This window comes from Lemur catta, chromosome X (assembly GCF_020740605.2).
Source record: "Lemur catta isolate mLemCat1 chromosome X, mLemCat1.pri, whole genome shotgun sequence".
NCBI lineage: Eukaryota > Metazoa > Chordata > Mammalia > Primates > Lemuridae > Lemur > Lemur catta.
The window spans coordinates 48,029,896-48,053,207 of NC_059155.1; the positions used below are offsets into that span (position 1 = coordinate 48,029,896).

General features: G+C 37.2%; 1 protein-coding gene across 2 annotated transcripts in view; it reads left to right on the plus strand.

The window, feature by feature from the left end:
- The window catches only part of TEX11 (testis expressed 11), a 278,253-nt gene extending 255,223 nt beyond the window's left edge, over positions 1 to 23,030 (plus strand). For both annotated transcript variants that reach the window (XM_045538676.1, XM_045538677.1), the window contains 5 exons: positions 9,468 to 9,617; positions 11,187 to 11,295; positions 12,356 to 12,476; positions 21,973 to 22,137; positions 22,787 to 23,030. In XM_045538676.1, the coding sequence (XP_045394632.1) occupies positions 9,468 to 9,617; positions 11,187 to 11,295; positions 12,356 to 12,476; positions 21,973 to 22,137; positions 22,787 to 22,924 (683 nt within the window). In that variant the 3' untranslated portion in view covers positions 22,925 to 23,030. The remainder of the gene's footprint in view (positions 1 to 9,467; positions 9,618 to 11,186; positions 11,296 to 12,355; positions 12,477 to 21,972; positions 22,138 to 22,786) is intronic.
- The last annotated feature ends 282 nt before the right edge of the window (positions 23,031 to 23,312 follow it).

Consider the following 23,312-nt stretch of genomic DNA (forward strand, 5'->3'; position numbering starts at 1 on the left):
AATTATAGAATATATTGAACTTAACAAAAATGATAATGACATCAAAACTTGTTGTATACAACTAAAATAAAGGAAAATACATAGTTTTAAATGCATATATTAGAAAAGATGAAGGTTTGAAAATCAGTGATCTAAGCTTCCAACTTGAGTCTTGGAAAAGAACAGCTAATTAAATCCAAAGATAGTAGAAGCAAGAACATAACAAAGATGAGAGCAGAAAACAATGAAATAAAAAAATAGGCATATGATACAGAAAATCAACAAAGCCAAAAGTAGTTTCTTTGGAAAGATTAATAATACAATAGCTAACTGCCTAGTAAGATGGATCAGGAAAGAAAAGAAAGAACACAAATTACTAATATCAGTAATTCAAAAGTGTGCATCACTACAAGCTACAAATCCTTCAGACATTGAAAACACAATAAAAGGATATTATGAACAACTTTATGCCAATAAATTTGACAATTTAGACAAAATGGAAAAATTCCTTGAAAAGTATACCTGCCAAAATTGGCCCCCAAAGAAAGAATCTGAATAGTCCTATTTAGACTATTTTGAATAGTCCTATACTTATTAAAGAAATGAAATCTTAAAATACCTTCTCACAAAGGAAACATCTTTACTAGTACATTTTCCCAAATATAAGGAAGAAACAATAGCAATCCTATACAAATGTCTCTTATAGAAAATAGAAAAAGAGATAACACATAGATTTTTTTATGAGGCCAGCATGACTTTGATGCCCAAAACTGAAAAGGGCATTTCAGGAAAAGAAAAACACAGGTCAATATCTTAAATGATAGATCCAAAAATCCTAAACACATTTTAGAAAGTTGAATCCACCAGTATATAAGAAGGATACTATATCATGACCAGTTAGTATTTATCCTAGAAATTCAACATTCAAAAATCAGTGCAGGGCAGGCACAATGGCTCACGCCTGTAATCCTAGCACTCTGGGAGGCTGAGGTGGGAGGATCGGTCGAGGTCAAGAGTTTGAGACCAGCCTGAGCAAGAGCGAGACCTTGTCTCTACTAAAAAATAGAAAGAAATTATCTGGACAACTAGAAATATATAGAAAAAATTAGCCGGGCATGGTGGCACGTGCCTGTAGTCCCAGTTACTCGGGAGGCTGAGGCAGAAGGATTGCTTAAGCCCAGGAGTTTGAGGTTGCTGTGAGCTAGGTTGATGCCACGGCATTCTAGTCCAGGCAACAGAGCGAGGCTCTGTCTCAAAAAAAAAAAAAATCAGTGCACATTAACAAAATAAATGGCAGGAGAACACAATAATAGAAGCAGAAAAAGCGTTTTAAAAAATTCAACACCCATTCATGATGAGAACACTCAACAAACTAAGAATAGAAGGTAAATTCCCAAGCTCATAAACATTACCTAAAACCAAACTACTCCTTATTTAATGGTAAAATATGAACACTTTTCCACTTATGTCAGGGAATGAGAAAAGGGTGTACACTATCACCATTTCTATTCAACATCATACTGGAATAATTCCAGACTTCCTAGTAACCTATTTCACCTCTTAGGTCTAATTGATCACTCTCTCCATGTTGCCTCCTAAAGACCATCTATTCTTTAAACCTCAGTTGCAAACCCTTTATATGATTCAGACAGTTTCCGAAGTATTTACTAGGCTCTCTCTTCTTCAGACCAACTACTCCAAAAATTAGTGTCCCTAGGTTCTATTTTCCAACCTTCAAGTCATAGTCATTCTTATACTCTACATGCTTTCCGTTAGTGGATTGTGAATCAGGACATCTGGGATTAGAGTCCTAGCTCTCCATTACTTTTCTGTTTCTGTGGGCAAGTTATTTAATATCTCAGCCTTAATTTTCTCATCTCAAAAGTGGGACTAATCCCTGCCCTGTCTATACATTGGAAGGGAGTTTTGCTTATCTAAAGGACTCAGAATAGTGGAGCAATTTCTTTACCATGACTTTGAAAGCATCACAGAGACCCCACCAATCAATCTGCCCTTTCCAGAAGCTGATCATGTAATCTCAACAACAAAAAAGATAACCTGAAATAGATAAACAAACTCTACATCTATACAAAATTACTCAGCATTAACTGAATGTTCAATGCATATGCCAAGTGAAAAAAAAAACAGACCCAAAAGGCTATGATTCCATTTATATGGTATCCTGGAAAAGGTAAAATCATAGGAACAGAAAACAGATCAGTGATTGCCAGAGGTTGGACATAGGAGGAAGAGTTCACTATAAAGTGGCAACACGAGAGAATTTTTAGGATAATGGACTGCTCTGTAAGGATCTCTGATAGTAGACATGGAACTCTATGTATTTGTCAAAACCCATTGAACTATACACCGCAAAGAGTAGGTTTTACTGGATGCAATTTAAAAATAGATCAATCAGGATATGGAGGGAATCCCAGATGGAATTCAGACCGTGACAAATGGATCTAACTGTATTACAAATGAACTACATAACTATACTGAAGTGGGTGGGGAAGAAAGAAGCTGACTTAAGTAACTGAAAGACACTCTTTTGACTGGACACAATGCTAAAGACAAAAAGAACTATGCACAATACTGTACTCCACTTGGTAACTTTGTTTTTCATGTGGATGTGGATTAGCAATTATGAAAATACTTCACATGTTTAGTGAGTTCTGCTATAACATGGCATATGTGCTCCTAAAAATTATTGCACTGTGCAAAATTGTGCAATAAAAACCATAGGAATGGTTGGGTGCAGTGGCTCATGCCTATAATTGTAGTACTTTGGGAGGCCAAGGCAGGAGTTCAAGACCAGCCTGAACAATATAGCAAGACCCTGTCTCTACAAAAAAATACAAATATTAGCCATGCATGGTGGCAAGCACCTGTAGTCCCAGCTACTTGAGAGGCTGAGGCGGGGGGGTCACTTAAGTCCAGGAGTTGGAGATTCCAATGAGCTATGATGATGCCACTGCACTCTAGCCTGGGCAACAGAGTGAGACCTTGTCTCAAAAAAAGAAAAAAACAAAAAACCCCACAGAGCTTATAGGGAAAATGGGGTTAAGGGAAAAGCACTCAAAAATTTGACACATTAAAAAAGGATAGGAACCTAATAAAATGATAAAAATACATAACTACTACAATAAATATGGCATTTTACCTTGAAAAAGACCTGAAATTTGCATGTGGAAGTGAATGTCAGAAGGATTGCAGCTTGTGTGTTATTGTGAAGTTGTGGAAGGAGGGTTATTTGAAATCTGATAGTTATAACAACAGATGTGGATGGGTATGACTCATAACATATGTGGTGAACTGAGGTAGCTGATAGAAGTTTGAGTTGTGCACGTGTGTGTGTTTTGTGTATTTCTACACAGCTTGGTTCAGCTAGGTACAGTTTTCTGCATTACTTACCATTTAACGTAGACTAAATTGCATATAAGTAAGCACCTAATTTACATTATGCTTGAATTGTTCCTTAATATATCAATTATGTTGGAACAAATTTACATTTTCAAAACAAACATTATAACAGAACTGTATGTATGTGTGTGTATATATATATGTATATGCAAACAAATGTACATGTATCATATGGTTTTCTATATTTGTATTTTATTTTCAGTAAAGTTTTAAAAATAAGTGAGTTTGGTATGGTTGTTGGATACAGGCTTGTATACAAAAATTAATTGTATTTCTAAATACTAGCAAGAAATGATTGGAAAATGAACTTTTAAAATACCATTTTTGATAGCATCAAAATCTATCTAATGCTTACTAATCAGTTTATAATGAAAGATGTAGATCTCTACACTGAAAACTACAAAACATTGAAACATTACTGAGAGAAATTTTAAAAGGCCTAAATAAATGAAAATATATGCTATGTTCATGGACTGGACAACTCAATACTGTTATGATGTCAGTCCTCCCAAATTGACCTATAAATTCAAGGCAATCCCTGTCAAAATCCCAGCTTACTTGTGGAAATTGACAGGATATTAACATTTTTATAGAGATGCAAAGAATAATCTTGGAAAAGATGAGTAAAATTTGATGACTTAAACTACAGAATACAGAGTACAGAAATAGACACACACATGGTCATTTGATTTGCAACAAAGGTGCCCAGTGCTATTTAATGAGGAAACGATTTTTTTATATTGAATAGTGCTGGAAAAATTAAATATCCATATGGAAAACATAAACTTTGACCCTTCCCTCACACCATACACAAACATTGATTTTTAGATGAATTATAGTGTAAAACAATAAGGTTTCTAAAAATAATCATAGGAGAATATCTTTATGACCTCAGGGAGACAATAAAAATTACCAAGTATAAAAGAAAATATTGGTGAAGTGGACTTCTTTACAAGTGAAAACTTCAGTTTGTGAAAAGAAAAGGAAAAGACAAGCCACAGACAGGAGGAAGATATGTCAATACATAAACTTGACAAGTTCTAGAATATATAAAGAACTCTTACAACACAACAAGAAAAGACAAACAATAAAAACTGGTCAAAAGAATTGAATGGGAACTTCATAAAGGACATATAAATTGCCAATAAGCAAAGGAAAAGACACTCAATGTCATTACTCATTAGGGAAATGCAAATTAAGATCACAATGAGAAACCACTGCACACTCACTGAAATGACTAAAAACATACCAAGTATTAATGAGGATGGGAAGCAACTGGAGCTCTGATACATTGCTGGTGAAAATGTAATTGGTACAACCACTTTGGAAAACTGTTTGGCAGTATCTGCTAAAACCAAACATGCTCCTATCCTAGCGATGACCCTGCAATCTCACTTTTACATATATACTCAGGTGGAATGAGTGCATCTGTTCACCAAAATATGTACAGGAATGTTCAAGACAGCTCCATTCATAAAAGCTAAAAATTTGAAACAATTACATTGCTTTTTCAACAGCCAAATGGATTCAATTATGGTATGTTCATACAATGGACTACTACAAAGCAATAAAAGGAATAAACTTCTGACAGCATACAAAAATATAGATATTAATAAATATCAGACATTATCATGAGCAAAAAAAGTCAGTTGCAAAAGAATACACAGTATAAATTCAACTTTAAAAACACGTTTATTGAGGTATAACTCACATGCTATGCAATTCACCCATTAAATGTATATAATTCAATAGGTTTTAGTATATTCACAGATATGTGTAACCACCATCAGCAATCAATTTTGGGACATTTCATTACCTCAAAAAGAAACCACCCTTTACCTACCCTTGCATTTCCCCACGAGCCATAAGCAACCATTAGTCTACTTTCTGTCTCTATAGATTTGCATATTCTGGACATTTCATATAAATTTCATATATGATCATATAGTATGTGGACTTTTGTGACTGGCTTATATCACTTAGTATATTTTAAAATTTTGTCATCCATGTTTGGCATGTATCAGTACTTCATTACTTTAAAAGAAAATTTTTTTTTGAGACAGGGTCTCACTCTCCTGCCCAGAATTCAGTGACATCATCACAGGGTGCTGTAAACTCTTGGGCTCAAGCAATCCTCCCACCTCAACCTCCCAAGTAGCCAGGCCTACAGAAGCACACTACTGAGCCCAGCTATTTTTTTTTTTTATAGAGATAAAGTCTCGCTATGGTGCCCAGGCTGGTCTCAAACTCCTGGCCTCAAGCAATCTTCCCACCTTGGTCTCCCCAAATGCTGGGATTACAGGCTTCAGCCACTTGCCTGGCCCCTTCTTTACGTTTTATGGTCAAATAATATCCCATTGTGTGGGTATACCACATTTTATTTATCCTTTCATCAATTGATGGACATATGGATTCTTTCCATATTTTGGCTACTATGAATAATGCTGCTGTAAATGATATGCACACATTTTTGTGTGGATATATTTTCACTTTTGCTTAGTGTATACCTAGGAGTGGAATTGCTAGGTCATGTGGTAACTCTGCATTTAATCATTTGAGGAACTGACAGAGTGTTTTTCAAAGCAGCTGCACCATTTTACCTTCCCACCAGTAGTATATGAGGCTTCTGATTGCTCCACCTCCTTGCCAGCACTTGTATTCTCTGACTTTTTGATTCTAGCCATCCTAGTCAGTGTATGTTTGTATCCCATTATGGTTTTGATTTCCCGATGAGTACTTTTGATGACCAGTAATGTTGAGCATCTTTTCAGATGGTTATTGGCCATTGTATATCTTCTTTGGAGAAATATCCATTTGGACCCTTTGCCCAATTTTTAATTGAGCTGCCTCCTTATTATTGAGTAGTAAGAGTCCTTTTTATGTTCTAGATACATGTCCCTGATCAGATATATAACTTGGTTTTCTCCCATTCTGTGCATTTTCTTTTCCCTTTCTTGATAGTGTCCCTTGAAATACAAAATTTGTTAACTTTGATGAGGTCGAATTTATCTATTTTTGTTTTGTTGCTTGTGTTTTTGGTGTCACATCTAAGAATCCATTGCCAAATACAAAGTCAGGAAGGTTTACCCCTATGTTTTCTTCTGTGAGTTTTATAGTTTTAGCTCTTACATTTAAATGTTTGATTCATTTTGAGTTAATTTTTATATATGGTATGAGGCAAGGGTCTGACTTCATTCTTTATCATGTGGTTATCCAGTTGTCCTAGAACTATTTGTTTAAAAAACTGTTCTTTTCCCACTGGATGGCCTTTGTCCCCTTGTGAAAAATTAGTTGACCATAGAAACATGGTTTTATTTCTGCATCATCAATTCTGTCCCATGATATGTCTGTCCTTATGCTGGTATCATGCTGTCTTGATTACCATTGCTCTGTAGTAAGCTTTGAAATCAGGAAGTGTTAGTTTTCCAACTTTGTTCTTTTACAAGATTGGTTTGGCTATTCTGGATCCCTTGAATTTCCATATTAATTTTATGATCAGCCTGTCAGTTTTTGGAAAACATAAACTCAGCTGGGATTCTGATAATTATTGTGTTGAATCTATAAACCGTTTTGGAGTATTGCCATCCTAACAAAGTTTGATCTTCTGAACCATGAACGTGGGATATTCTTCCATTTTATTACATCTTCTTTCCTTCAACAATGTTTTATAGTTTTTAGTGTACAAGTTGTGCAGTTCTTTTGTTTAATGTATTTTTAAGTATTTTATTCTTTTTGTTGCCATTATACATGGTCTTTTCAGCTTGTTCATTGCTGCTGTATAAAAATAGAGTTGATTTTTGTATATTGATCTTTTTTTGTTTGTTTGTTTGTTTTTTTAGACAGAGTCTCACTTTGTTGCCTGGGCTAGAGTGAGTGCTGTGGCGTCAGCCTAGCTCACAGCAACCTCAAACTCCCGGGCTTAAGCGATCCTACTGCCTCAGCCTTCCAAGTAGCTGGGACTACAGGCATGCGCCACCATGCCCGGCTAATTTTTTCTGTATATATTTTTAGTTGTCCAGATAATTTATTTCTATTTTTAGTAGAGACAGGGTCTCTCTCAGGCTGGTCTCGAACTCCTGACCTCGAGCGATCCACCCGCCTCAGCCTCCCAGAGGGCTAGGATTACAGGTGTGAGCCACCGCGCCCGGCCTGTATATTGATCTTGATGAACTTGTTTATTAGTTCTAATGGCATTTGACTGCATTCCCTAGGAATTTTATTCATAAGATCACATCATCCTGTCAATAAAACTGATGTCTTTATTCTTTTTGAAGCTATTGTAAATGGAATTGTTTTACAATGCTTCAAAGTACATGAAGCAAAAACTTATAGAACTGAAATGAGGAATAGACAAAGTTGGAAGCTTCAATACTCCTTTCAGTAGTCAATAGAATAAATCAACAGATACTCAATAAGGAGATAGAAAACATGACAACACTATCAACCAACTTGATCCTAATTCACATTTATAGAACACTCTACCCCAAAACAACAAAATACACATTTTTTAAAAATGCACATGGAACATATGCATATTCTGAACCATAGACCAAACATCAAAAAAATTAAAAGAAATTATAAAAATATTGAAATATCAAAGTATTTGATCTGACCATAGTGGAATTAAATTATAAATCTATAATACAAAGTTATCTGTAAAATCTCCTAATATTTGGAAATTAAACAACATACTTTTAAATTATCCAATGGGCCAAAGAAGAAGTGTCAAGGGAAATTAGGAATATTTTGAATTGAAGGAAGATGAAACCACAATATATAAAATTTGGAAGATACAGCTAAAGCACTCTTTAGACAAAAATGTATGGCATTAAATTCTTCTATTAGAAAAAGAAAAAAAATCTCAAATAATCTAAGCCTCCATCTCAAGAAACTAGAAAAAAATTAGCAAATTAAACCCAATGAAGCCAAAGAAAAGAAATAATAAAGATAAGAGCACGGATCAATAAAATTTAAAACAGAAAACAATAGATAAAATCAATGAAACCAAAAGCTGTGTTTTTCTCTTTTGAGAAGATTAATGCAATTGGTAAGCCTCTAGCCAGGCAGATCAAGACACAAATTAACAATATCAGGAATGAAAGTGGAGATATCACTAGAGATCCTACAGACATTAAAAAAGGTAATAAGGGAATATTATGAACAATTTTATGCCCATGAATTTAAAATCTTAGGTGAAATGTACAAATTTCTTGAAAGTCACAAACTATAGAAGCTCCCTTAAGAAGAAATAGACATAGTCCTATGTCTATTAAATTAATTGAATTCATAGTTTAAAATCTTCCAACAAAGAAAACTCTGCTAAAGAATTCTATTTAATATTTCTGTTACTAGCAACGAAGTTCAAGAGTAAGCAATATCAATGGATAATGATAGAAGTAAAAATAATTGTTACGTCTGGTGGGATGTTATTGACTAGAAGGGAGCACAAGGGAACCTTATGAAGTGTTGGAAGTGTGCTTTTTATCATGATCTAGATAGTGATTACATGAGTTTAAACATATGTAAAAATTCATCAAACTGTTTAAGGTTAGAGCACTTCCTTCAGTTTATTGTATGTGTGTTATACTTCTAAACATTTTTAAATGTTCAATATACCAAGGATGAATGAAAGCTGTCTCATGTAGTATGGTGCATGCCACCTAACATAAGAGTCTTCCCATGGTGAAGCAGCACTTCTTAACTAGAAGATACAGTGCTGCATAATGCACTCAGCCATTAGAGGGAGCATGGGCAAGTTGAAAGTTCACAAGAGGCAAGTAAACATCAGATTTGAAGTAGAATCTTAATGATAGCAACAGGACTTTTTCAGGCTAGTTAGGAGCATGATGGCAATAGTTTCAGAAAATATAGGCAATGCTGGTGAACGTATTACAGGGTGCTGAAAGTATTGGTGAACTTAATCTGTGTACAGAGGCTGGGATGACCTTCAAAGTGTCAGTAAAATTAATTTTTCCCCAAAAGAAAACCTCTACAGTCAGAGGGATTAGAACCTGAGAGAATAATGGAATGAAATCATAGAGAATGTGGCATTTTTGCTTCTGTCTTAGGGGACTTCTCAAATGATCCATGTGAGACATTGCTTCTGCTGTACGAGTTTGAAGTTAAAGCCAAAATGAATGATCCATCCTTGGACAGCTTCCTGGAATCGGTGTGGGAGCTGCCTCATTTAGAAAGTAAAACATTTGAAACAATCGCATGTAAGAGCTATGTTTATGCTTTTGTAAGGCCAGTGGCCATTTAGATCCTACTACTTTTTTTTCTTCTCTTTATTTTTCTTTCTTACCTCCAGGTGGGAAACAATGTTTCCCCATAGTACTTTTATTCTCCCTAAGACTATTTCATGTTATGATCATTTGTGCATTTATCTTTTTCACTCTATAAGATCACAATCTCCTTAGGGTCATGAATAATAATTACCTATATTTATTGTACTTACAAACCCTAGTGAAGTGCATTGCTCATAATAGGTCCTCAAATCTATTCAATGTGTGGAATTTAATTATGTAACTACACTATAGGGGGAGCTCAAACTTCAGAAAGTTTTTCTCTGCTAGCGAGAAATGATAATTGAGCACTTCACCAATCAAAGGTGATGCAATCTCAGCAATTTATTGAAACGTACGGAGAAATACTGGTAATATTTGTTTTTTTGAAACAGAGTCTCACTCTTGCCTGGGCTAGAGTGCCGTGGCATCAGCCTAGCTCACAGCAACCTCAAACGCCTGGGCTCAAGCGATCCTCCTGCCTCCCGAGTAGCTGGGACTATAGGCATGCGCCACCATGCCCGGCTAATTTTTTCTGTATACTTTTAGTTGTCCAGATAATTTCTTTCTATTTTTTTAGTAGAGACGGGGTCTCGCTCTTGCTCAGGCTGGTCTCGAACTCCTGAGCTCAAACGATCCGCCCGCCTCGGCCTCCCAAGTGCTAGGATTATAGGCGTGAGCCACCGCGCCTGGCCTGGTAATATTTTTTAACGTAACTGCTACCCTCAAATTTCTGGTTGAATTTTAAGTGGGTTTGGGGCTCAGAGCCTTTTTGGGGATACGTTGCAGAAAATGGCCTAAGTATCTTCCCTTTTTATCTTTCATCCTCCTCAGGAGCATGCATAAAGGTTAATAAAGTTATTAGGTAACCCCAAGTGCACAAGAGTCACATTTGCCTTTCCTTGGTCTTGCCAAGACAGAATTCCTAGAGCCGTGGAGCAGATGATGTATTCTTTATGGACATGTTATGATGACCACTGCTCCTTGTATAATGGAACTCCGATTCTAGAGGCCTGTTAAATGTATCTGGAAGTTTTAGAGTTAGTTATCTCTGATTCTCACTCCTATGCCAAGTATTGCATATTTTTAGTGTTAGACAAAAATCATACACTGTAGTATAAATCTGCTTTTGATTAAAGCCCTTTTACTGATCTGCTTTCTGTTTCCTTCTTAGTGTGCCCTTCCTTGACTCTCATTCATAAGATTATTGCTTCACCTGTATGACTGTGTGCAGGGTCATAGAAACAGTAAGTTTTCTATTGATATTTGCTGAAGAAAGGATGTAATCTGGTAATCCTACCCTGCTACTCTACCCAGAAATTAGAAGCTATTTCTAAAAGCATGTGTGGATTTATCATTTATAAAATTCATTGTTTTGTTTGTTTGTTTGTTTTTGTTCATCTGTTTCAGGCCATTTTCATTAGAGAAAGCAAATTGTAGCCTGGGATGAAAACCGTGATGGATGAGATTATGGTGTTCACCTTTTTTCTTCTCTTCCTCTAGCATTAGCAGTGGAAACGCCTGCATACTATCCTTCTATCGCTGTCAAGGCCTTGAAAAGGGCTTTAGTGCTCCACAAAAAGCAAGAATCAATTGATGTTTTGAAATACAGGTTAGTAAATGTAATTCAACACCTAATCCAGGCTTTCTGATAGCCAAAATAACTATAGTCAATGCCCCATAAGTAATCAATCATACTCAACTGGCCCAACCTAAAAGATGATCTAGGGATGATCTGGGAGGCACTCTTGTGAACAGCTCCATATTGAGACCAAGAGTTATTTAGCAAAATCAAGGAGTCTGGTTTTCCCAAAAAGAAAAAGAGGGGAAAAGTTGCTTCTTTGTGTGAGTTTGTGTATATAGTGAAACTACTAAGTACCTTTTTTTTCTTTGTTTCATTACTAAATATTCCAAATGTACAGAAAAATACAGAAGATGATATAACAAACACCAATGTATCCACCATCCAAATTTATTTATTTATTTTTTTTAAGAGACTGGGTCTTACTATGTTGCCCAGGCTGGATATGAACTCCTAGGCTCAAGTGATCCTCCTGCCTCAGCCTCCTGAGTAGCTGGGACTACAGGCTCTACCACCCAAACTTAACAAATGTTAACATTTTGCTATATTTGTCTCCAGTTTTTTTCTAAGTACTTCTCTTTAAGCATCAATAAGTGCTATATAAAATATTATTTATTAGAGATTTTTTGTTTTCTATGTCCAGACATGGGGGAAAATAGATGTTGTGTGATTTTTCTCTGGAAAACTTCATTATGGTTTTCCTGTTCTAAGTCATGAGAGACAGTTCTTGTGGAATTATTCCCAATTTAAATCCCAATTCCCTTGCCCATTTGAGGAAATAACAAGATGCTTTAAAATGCCTGCAAATTGAACCATCTCATAAAATAAAATAAACAGACACAACTCCTTTGTGCAGGAAACTAATAAAAGAGTGAAAGACAGCCTAGGCATGATAAAAGGAAGGATTGGTCAATTTGTTTTACAGCTTCAAAAATCTGTCTTCTGAGGTTGGAGGCCAGATAAAACTGAAGGAAGAACAGAAATGTTTTGAAGTTCTTAGTCTGGGATGAAATCCAGATTTTACTTATCTTAGCCATGACACCACTGATTTATTTCCTTATGGGATGAGTTTTGTCTTTTTGATTTTCAGCAAATGTGTGCGCAACTTGATTAACCTCTCACTGCCAAATGGGACATCAAGTGCAGAGCTCTGTCCCCTGCAAGAAGTTTGGGGCTATTTTGAAGATGCTCTGAGCCTTATTAGCCACACTGTAAGTCAAATAGTGATATTAAACTTTCAGCTAATTTAAAAGAACTGCAATGTCTTGTGTATTAGAAATTACATGGAATAATACTTTCTGATACGAGTTTTAGGATAAATTCATATTATGACACTACAAAATTTCCCTGGATTTCTGAAATGTAAATAGTTAAAAGTAGAAATTTTCTAACACAAATATGCTATAGATTAGGTCAAAATAGCAGTACCACTAGGCATTATGAATTATTTTGTATTTTCAAAGCCTGGTAGAATCATTACTTCCCCTATGAGGATATGAACCTCTTGGAAAAGTTTATTGTTATTCCCACTCTTTCCCAGAGGCAGGTGATAGAGTAGAACACTGAAGACCTGTATTTTAGTCCTTCCTCTGCTGATTTCTTTTTCTCTTCAGTGCAGGTTTATTCAGTGATCTTAAGTTAGCTTTATTATGATGTAATTTACATATCATAAAATTCACCCATTGTTCATGCATAATTCAGTAAATTTATAGAGTTGTGCAACTATCACCACAATTCTTGTGTCTGGCCTTTTTTATTTAGCATAAATGTTTTTCTGGTTCATCTGTATTGTGGTATTATCAGTATTTCATTGCTCCTTTTTTTTGCTGAATAATATTCTATTGAATGGATATACCACATTTGTTTATTGAATGGATATATCACATTTTTTTATCCACTTACCAGTTCGTAGACATTTGAGGAGTTGCTTTCACTTTTTGGCCATCACAAATAATGCTGCTATGAACATTTATGTACAAGACTTTGTGTGAACATAACATTTTGAATTCTCTTGGATATATACCTATGTGTGGAATTGCTGAGTCATTTGGTAACTCTATGTTTAACTTTTTGAGGAGCTGCAAACTGTTTTCCAAAGTGGCTGCACCATTTTACATTCCCACTAGCAGTGTATGAGGATTCCAATTTCTCCACAATTCATCAACATTTGTTATTGTCCATGGTTTTTTTTTTCTGCCACCCCCCACCCCTCCATGTTTTTTACTATAGCCATCCTAGTGGGTATGGAATAGTAGGTCATTGTTGTTTTGTATTTTCTTTCTTTTTTTTTTTTTTTGAGACAGAGTCTCACTCTATTACCCTTGCTATAGTGCAGTGGTGTCATCCTAGCTCACTGTAACCTCAAACTCCTGGGCTCAAGCTATCCTCCTGCCTCAGTCTCCTGAGTAGCTGGGACTACAGGTGCATGCCACGACACCTGGCTAATTTTTCTATTTTTAGTAGAGACGAGTTCTTGCTCTTACTCAGGCTGGTCTCGAACTCCTGAGCTCAAGTGATCCTCCCACCTTGGCCTCCCAGAGTACTAGGATTAAAGGCGTGAGCCACGCCCAGCCTGTATTTTTTCCTTCTTTCTTTCTTTCTTTTCTTTCTTTCTTTCTTTCTTTCTTTCTTTCTTTCTTTCTTTCTTTCTTTCTTTCTTTCTTTCTTTCTTTCTTTCTTTCTTTCTTTCCTTTCTTTTCTTTCTTTCTTTCTTTCTTTCTTTTTCTTCCTTCCTTCCTTCCTTCCTTCCTTCCTTCCTTCCTTCCTTCCTTCTTTCCTTCCTTTCTTTCTTCCTTCCTTTCTTTCTTTCTTTCTTTTTTTTTTTTTGAGACAGGGTCTTGCTCTGTCACCTGGACAGTGCAGTGGTGTAATCATAGCTCATTGCAACCTCAACCCCCTTCTGCCTCAGCCTCCCTAATAGCTGGGACTATGGGCGTGCACCACCACGCCTGGCTAATTTTTCTGTTCTTTGTAGAGACAGATTCTTGCTCTTGGTCAGGCTGGTCTTGAACTCCTGGCCTCAAAAGATCCTTGGCCTCCCAAAGTGCTAGGATTACAGCCGTGAGCCACTGTACCTGGCCTGTTTTGTATTTTCTTGATGGCTAATGGTGTTGTTTGTTTTTCATGTATTTATTGACCATTTGTATATCTTCTTTGGATAAATGTCTATTCAATTATTTTCCCATTTTAAAAATTAAGTTGTCTTTTTCTTGAGTTGTAAGAGTTCTTTATATATTCTGGATACAGGTCTTTTATCAGATATATGACTTGTAAATATTTTCTCCCAGTCTCTGGCTTGTCTTTTCATTTTCTTAAAGGCATAATTTGAAGAGTAAAAGTTTTGAATTTTGATGAATTCCAGTTTATCAATTTTTTTATGGGTAGTGTTTTTGGTCATGCTAAGAAATCTTTGCCTAACCCAAGTTTAAAAAAATATTCTCCTATGTGTTCTTCTAGCAGCTTTTTTGTTTGTTTGTCTGTCTGCTATTGAGACAGAATCTCACTCTGTTGCCCAGGCTAGAGTGAGTGCCATGGTGTCAGCCTAGCTCACAGCAACCTCAAACTCCTGGGCTCAAGCAATCCTACTGCCTCAGCCTCCTGGGTAGCTGGGACTACAGGCATGCGCCACCATGCCCGGCTAATTTTTTCTATATGTTTTTAGTTGTCCAGCTAATTTCTTTCTATTTTTAGTAGAGATGGGGTCTGGCTCTTGCTCAGGCTGGTCTTGAACTCCTGAACTCAAACAATCCGCCTGCCTCGGCCTCCCAGAGTGCTAGGATTACAGGCATGAGCCACTGCACCCCGTCTCTTCTAGCAGTTTTATACTTTTATCTCTTACATATAGGTCTATAATCCATTTTAATTATTATGTATGAGGTAAGGTAAGGGTCTAAATGGTATTTTGTTTGTTTATTTTTGCATATGGATATCACTCCTCTACTGTTTGACTTCAGTTTTCTCATTTGTAAAATGGGAATAACACCTGCTCTGACTCTTCTACATTGGGGTTGTAAGGATCCATGGAAATAATATATGTGTTGTAAACTTTAACAGCTCATACATATGTAAGGTAGTATTGTTATTATAAGGGAGCTATAAATACATTAAGGTGGCTCCTTGGCTTGCTTAATGTCACATAGAAAGTCATTATTTGAGTTAATGTTAGTATCTAAGGATCCTAACTGCTCTCGGCTCAAATGCTTCTTCATATATAAATATAGTCATGTACCAGATAACAACGTTTCATTATATACCATGGTGGTCCCGTAAGATTATAATGGAGCGGAAAAATTCCTATCACCTAGTGACATCTTAGCCATCGTAACAACATAGTGCAAGACATTACTAGTGTGCTTGTGGTGATACTGGTGTAAACAAACCTACTACACTGCCAGTCATATAAAAGTCTAGCACATGCATTATGTATAGTACATAATACTTGATAATGTCTATGTTACTGGTTTACCTATTTACTATACTATACTTTGTATTGTTATTTTAGAGTGTACTCCTCCTACTTATAAAACAAAAAGTTAACTGTAAAATAACATCAGGCACGTTCATCAGTAGGTATTACAGAAGAAGGCACTGGTACTTTGGGAGATGACAGCTCCATGCATGTTATTGTCCCTGAAGACCACCCAGTGGGACAAGATATAAAGATGGAAGACAGTGATACTTATGACCCTGAGCCTGTGTAGGCCTAAGCTAATGTGTGTGTTTATGTCTTAGTGTTTAACAAAAAAGTTTTAAAAGTTTAAAAGAAAATTTAAAAATAGAAAAAAGCTTACAAGAAAATATATAAAGAAAATATTTTTGTATAGTTGTACAATATGTTTGTGTTATTACAACTCAAAAACTTTAAAAAATTTTAAAGTTTATAAAGTATAAAAGGTTACAGTAAGCTAAAGTCAATTTATTATTGAAGAAAAATATTTTTCATAAATTTAGTATAGCCTAAGTATACAGTGTTTATAAAGTCTACAGTAGCATACAGTGATGTTTTAGGCCTTCACATTCACTCACCACTCACTGACTCACGCAGAGCAACTTTTAGTCCTGCAAGCTCCATGAGTGCCCTATGCAGATGTACCATTTTTTATCTTTATACCATATTTTTACAGTACCTTTTCCAGGTTTAGATATATTTAGACACACAAATACTTACCACTGTGTTACAATTGCTGACAGCATTCAGTATAGTAACATTCTGTACAGATTTGTAGCCTAGAAGCAATGGGCTATACCAAATAGCCTAGGTGTGTGGTAGGCCATACCATCCAGATTTGTGTAAGTACACTCTATGATGTTCTCACAATGACAAAATCACCTAATGATGCATTTGTTGGATAGTATCCCTGTTGGTAAGTGACACATGTCTGTATCTGCAAATCACAACAGATAGTGGAAAAATATAGCAAGGTGACAACCTGGTACAAACTAGCATTGACTTATCAAAGCCTAGAATTCTCTTGGAGCTGTGTGTGTAATTATGGCCTGTCTGAATTTAAGTTTAAAAAAAAAAACCAAACTTCAACATTGAACATTTTGGATTTTTTCCTTTACTATTTTGTGGGAAAAATAGAATATTCTATTTCTAAGCCATGAGCCTCATCTGGAATTGGTAGTTTATATTAGTGTTTGCCATAGTAACTAATACAAACTAAAATTAGACTGCACTAAGACTTCAAATTGATCAATTTCCAAGTTAGTGTAAGGCCAAAACTTCTGAGCATTTTGGTTTTGCTTCTTTTATTCTATTTAATACATTACAGTTCCAATAATACATTACAGCTCTTGGGTTGCCTGTTAGAGAGCTTAATGGTTTTCTACTTTTCTGATGAGTTTCCCATCCATTATTGCTCATCCCCTGAAACATGACTGATTAATTGGCTTTTTAATGAAGAGATTAGTTCAGTAACCCTCTTGGCTCTTTATATTGTACATCTTGCTTTTTCCTGTTTGAATGTGCTGTGCATCTCCTTTGTTTTAAATGCTTGGGAGAAAATTCTGCCTTTGATTGACTTTTTAAATGACCGATCACTCACTCATTTTTTACTGAGCATATAACCTTTATCAAGTGCCTCCATACACTGGCAAAATGGCTATTACACAAATATAAAACCTCATGCCTCACAATATCATGCTTTATAGTTTACAAAGCACGCTTACATCCATTATCTCATAAACCCCCACAGCAATTCTATGAAGTAGACAGTGCTGCTATTATTATCCGTGATTTCCAAATGAGAAAATTTTTAAGATTCAAAAAGGTCAAGTTACCAATTTGCCTAAGGTCATTCATGGTTAATGAATGAGGGTCAGGACTAGAACCCAGATCTTGTGACCTTACATTGTATTCCATTCGGGCTGCTATAACAAAATATAGAGTGGGTGGCTTATAAATAACAAAAATTTACTTCTCACAGTTCTGGAGGCTAGGAAGTCCAAAATCAAGGTGCCCACAGATTTGGTGTCTGGTGAGAGCCTGCTTCCTCATAGATGGCCTCTTCTGACTGTAACTTCACATGGTGAAGGGGTGAAGGATCTTCCTGGGGTCTCTTTTGTAAGGGCACTAATCCTATTCATTAGAGTTCTGCCCTCATGACCTAATCACCTCCCAACAGTCCCACCTCCTAATACTATCACCTTGGGGATTAGGATTTTAATATATGAATTTTGAGGGGACACAAACATTCAGCCATTTGCATCTCAATTACAGGGCTCTTTCCACTGGAACACATAACTTTTTTTTACCAGTTCTTGCTGAGAAATTTCAGTTCAAAGGAGAGACTTAAGTTGGTAATCAGAAGCTAGTGACAATGAAAAAGCAGGGGGATGACTCAACATGCTTAAGCAGGCAAGCCTATGTAATCTACAGTGGGTTCATATTCTAGATTATTTTTAACAGGAAGTAGATTGTTCAAGTTTTCTAAATTAAAATTTTATTTTGAGATAATTGTATATTCACTTGCAGTTGTAATAAATAACATAGATATCCCATGTACCGTTTCCCCAGTTTCTCCAGTGATAACATCTGACAAAACTGTAGTACAATATCACAAACAGGATGTTGGCATTATTACAGTCAAGATACAGAACATTTTCATCACCAAAAGGATTCCTCATGTTGCCTTTTTATAGCCTCCACACACTTCTCTCCTACTCCCAGCCCCTCCTTAAACCCTGGCAACCACTAATCTATTACTAATTTCTATAATTTTTTCATTTTAAGAATATTGTATAAATGGACTCATACAATATAGCTTTTGAGATTTGGAATTGTGCAGTACATAATCTTTTGAGATTGGCTTTTTTCACTCAGTGCAATTCTCTGGAGATTCATCAAGTTGTTGCTTGTCACAAAAGGACAAATATTGTGTCATACTACTTACATGAAGTACCTAGAGTGGTCAAATTCATAGAGACAGAAAATAGAGTGGTAATTGCAGGGACTGGGGGTTATATATAATATGTACAGAGTTTTAGTTTTGCAAGATGAAACCAGTTCTGTGGGTGGGTGGTGGTTATGGTAGCACAACAATGTATATGTACTGAATGCCACTGAAGTGTATACTTAAAAATGGTTAAGATGGTAAATTTTGTGTTATATATATATTTTTTACCACAATTTTTTAAATTCATAGAAAAACTCTTTATCAGATACTGTGACATTTCTGTCATCTCAGTGTTGGCATCAATTGATTGTCTTTTTTTAAATTCAGTTTGAGATCTTCGCCATTCTTGGTATAATGAGTAATTTTTTATTGAAACTTGGACATTTTCATATTATGTTATGAGGCTCTGGATGTCATTTAAACCTTCTGTTTTAGCTGGCTTTTTCTGACACTGCTTTGGCAGCAACCTTGTTACTTCCAAGTAGAGGTAGAAGCCCAGGTTTCCAATTTGGCCTCCATTGATACTTGAGGTGGAGGACTGCTTGTTACTACTGGTCCCTTGACTAGAAAGAGCAGGCTGTTCATGGGACTTTTGGTCTGTGCCTGTTGGCATCTCTAGCACCAAATCTGGGATATGTGAAGCAAAAAGAAAACCCAGGGAAATCACCACTATACCAAGGTCCCTAGCCAGTCTTCCTTCTTCTCTCTACCTTTCAGAGTCTTCTTATATTTATGTATCATGTCCAGGATTTTAGTTGTACTTAGCAGGGGGAATAGGGATAAAATATATTTAGTTCATCTCATGGAAGTAGAAGTTCCCTGGTTCATTTTTTAAAACTATATAGGTATCCTGAGCAAGAGCGAGACCCCACCATCTCTACAAAAAGTAGAAAAATTAGCCAGGCATGGTGGCACATGCCTGTAGTCCCAGCTACTCGGGAGGTTGAGGCAAGAGGATTGCTTGAGCCCAGGAGTTTGAGGTTGTAGTGAGCTACGGATGCTACTGCACTCTAGCCTGGGCGACAGAGTGAGACCTAGTCTCAAAACAAAACCAAAACCAAAACCAAACTATACAGGGTCCAGACATGGTGGCTCCTGCCTATAATCCCAGTACTTTGGGAGACCGAGGCAGTAGGATCACTGGAGGCCAGGGGTTTGAGACCAGACTGGGCAACAAGACCCGTCTCTACAAAAAGTAAAAGAATAAAAGAAGACTGTACAGCAGTTTAGATAATGGTGAGGGAAAGCCTACACTTAAAGAGAAGAGACAGCCCTAATCATCCATCACAGCTGACACTGGAGTCACAAAGGCCTGTTGAGTAACCAAGAAGAAGCCCCCCAAAAGCAGGCTCTTTTCTTTCACAAAAGAAGCTAAAGTGATTCAGACTACTGAGCTATGTTCTCTAGGAGTTTGATTCTCAAAGTGCAAGTCATGGACCAGCAGCATCAGCATCCCCTGGGAGCACAAACCCCACTGCAAACTCACATATGAGGGATCCAGGTTGCGTGCTCCCCATGAGAATCCAACACCTGATGATCTGAGGTGGAGCTGAGGCAGTGACGCTGCCCCACTATCCACCCCCCATATGTGGAAAAACTATGTTCCCTGAAACCGGTCCCTGGTGTCAAAAAGGTTGGGGACCGCTGCAGTAGTGCTCATTTCTTTTACTGAACTAAAGCACCCAACGCCTGTGTCACTCTAGCCCTTAATCACATAGTTTATGAAATCATCTTTATATGTGGATGCCTTGTCTCCCCAAAAGCATTGTGTTTCCTTTAGGATAAAAGTTTTGTCTTATCCCTCTTAGCACCCTCATTATCACAGTGTTCTGTGAGTAGTAATATTTTTATGGATCCAAATGAATGACAAAATGACAGCTGAGGCAACATCCTTGACACTCTCAAGTAGCTGTTGCCCACATCTCCTATTGCATTTTCTCCTTCAAGGGCCTGACGCCTATTGTGTAGATGAAGGGCTGTCACACAAATGCTCTTTGTGCTCCGTCTCCTCTGCAAGAACAGAGAAAGTAGCTCCTCTTAGACTAATCTTTTTCACTATCACAGAAGTATTGTGAAGAAGCTGTTATAATCTTGTGATTCATCATGTTAAAGACCACTGATAAGGCTAAGGGACCATCTTAGAAATGTGTCCTTTGTTCATAGCTAGGTCGATATTGTCAGTGCTAAAGATTAATATAGTTTCTATTCTAAACATGGACTGATTCTGGTCAAAGAAATTAAAGAGATTCAATAAAATTGCTTCTTGGCTGGGCGTGGTGGCTCATGCATGTAATCCTAGCACTCTGGGAGGCCGAGGTGGGAGGATCATTTGAGGTTAGGAGTTCGAGACCAGCTTGAGCAAGAGCAAGACTCTGTCTCTACTAAAAATAGAAAAAATGAGCCAGGTGTGGTGGTGCATGCCTGTAGTCCCAGCTACTCCAGCAGATGAGGCAGGAGGATCCCTTGAGCCCAGGAGTTTGAGGTTGCTGTGAGCTAGGCTGACGCCATAGCACTCTAGCCTGGGCAACAGAGTGAGACTCTGTCTCAAAAAAACAAAATAAAATAAAATTGCTTCTTTTATTTTTTTTTTTGAGACAGAGTCTCGCTCTGTTGCCTGGGCTAGAGTGCCGTGGAGTCAGCCTAGCTCACAGCAACCTCAAACTCCTGGGCTCAAGCGATCCTTCTGCCTCAGCGTCCCAAGTAGCTGGGACTACAGGCATGTGCTACCATGCCCAGCTAATTTTTCTATATATATATTTTTAGCTGTCCATATAATTTCTTTCTGTTTTTAGTAGGAGGGCGGGGTCTTGCTCTTGCTCAGGCTGGTCTCGAACTCCTAACCTTGAGCGATCCTCCCGCCTCGGCCTCCCAGAGTGCTAGGATTACAGGCGTGAGCCACCGCGCCCGGCCTCTAAAATTGCTTCTTGACAACCTTCTGTGAATAGTAGAGGTAGCTATTGGGGAGATAATTGACTGAGGACAGCATTAAGGAAAGCCCCAAACAGGATACAGATTTTTCTCATGTTATCAGGGAGACCAAAAATCTCTTTCTCTCATTCTTTCCTTCAGTTGAAGAGAGCCTCATTGCTTTTTCAGTAGATGTCTCTTCATGAGATCTTGCTGTGGAACATTCAACGGCTGATAAAACTTCAAGGTGCTCTCCTCGTACTCTCCAGGAGCATGCACCTTCCTCAGTGTTAGCAGAGCACCTGTTTGTTTAATACTAATGGGACACAGCACAGATACAGGTAGTGCTACTATGAGCTGTAATAGTAATAACTGCAAAATACTCACTGTTTATGGATTTCAGGAAGGCTACCCAGAAATAGAGATTCTCTGGCTGATGACCAAGTCCTGGAATACTGGAATATTTATGTACAGCAGAAGCAAGTATGTATCTGCTGAAAAATGGTGTGACCTAGCATTCCGTTTCTTTGACCACCTTGGTGCCCTCAAGAGAAGCTATGAAACTCAGGTGAGGAAGGAAAGGACTAGGAGTGGACAGAATGACTTAGGGGGCAGAGAGGTTATAGCTGGGCCTTCCATAAGAACTCAACCCTACTGTCCTTGGCTAGGAAAGGATCTTGATCATTGTTCCTCTCAGTGGTTCCATATAACTTTAAGGGTTAGGGGACTGTAAACAGTAATTTCTTAGAGTGAAAACCAAGAAGGATGGAGAACAGGGGGAATCTTAGGGATAGCAAATGGAATCTAATTAGGAGGAATGCCAAGAGTGAACTCTGGAAAGATGCATCACTGTCAATGCCAGTGCTATGTGGGGAAGGACTGGCCTCTGCTCAAATCAATGACTGTTTAAAAAGGCGTTTTCTCCAGGAACTATTCACAGTTGCAGATTTCTGGGCCGTTAGATAACCAGGAGAGATTTGGTGGAGAAAAATCCTTGTTACCAAACGAGAGCAAAGATCTTTTATGTTTTAAGTACCCTCTCCCTTATAATATGGGATACTTATTCCTCAAGAGAGGACTGTATTTTCTCCCCAAATCTGAGATCTCTCAGATCTCAGAAGGTAAGGGTTAGACTTTAATGCCATCACCATGAGTCTGGGAGGCTTTCCCACAACTCCTTTCCTCTCAAGAAATCTATTTGCTATTCTCTTTCCCAGATGAATGTTCTACATAGTAAGCTTATGGAAGCATTAGATAAAAAGAAGGGCTCACTTTCTAATGAAGAGCAAGAACTACTGGAGCAAGCAGATGAGCAGGCAAGCTCACAGCAACTTGAAGAAGATGTATTGTCCTGAGATGCTGACTATTTAAATTTTTGCCAAACTTTCTCTTGAGCTTTTGTTTCTGTTTTCTCAGGCCCTAGTTTCATGTTGTTGAATGAAATTTTCTAAAATAAAAGCATGTTGACTTTCTCCTCAGTGAACAGCTCATTTCTGGGGGACAAATGAATTTTCCAAAGTGCTAAGGCTTATATTGAAATAACCCATGTGAGAGCAAGATGGTTTATGCCCCGTGTGAACAAAAGGAACTGTTCATCCCAATCCAACACACTTTGCATTTTATTCCTGAAGTGTTCGAATTCCCAATACCCGAAGATAACAGAGAATCATAGACTCTTCATTGAAATGACCTTAGTGGTCACTGGGCCTAGCATTGGTCTGATTCATGAAATCTCTCTTTGAT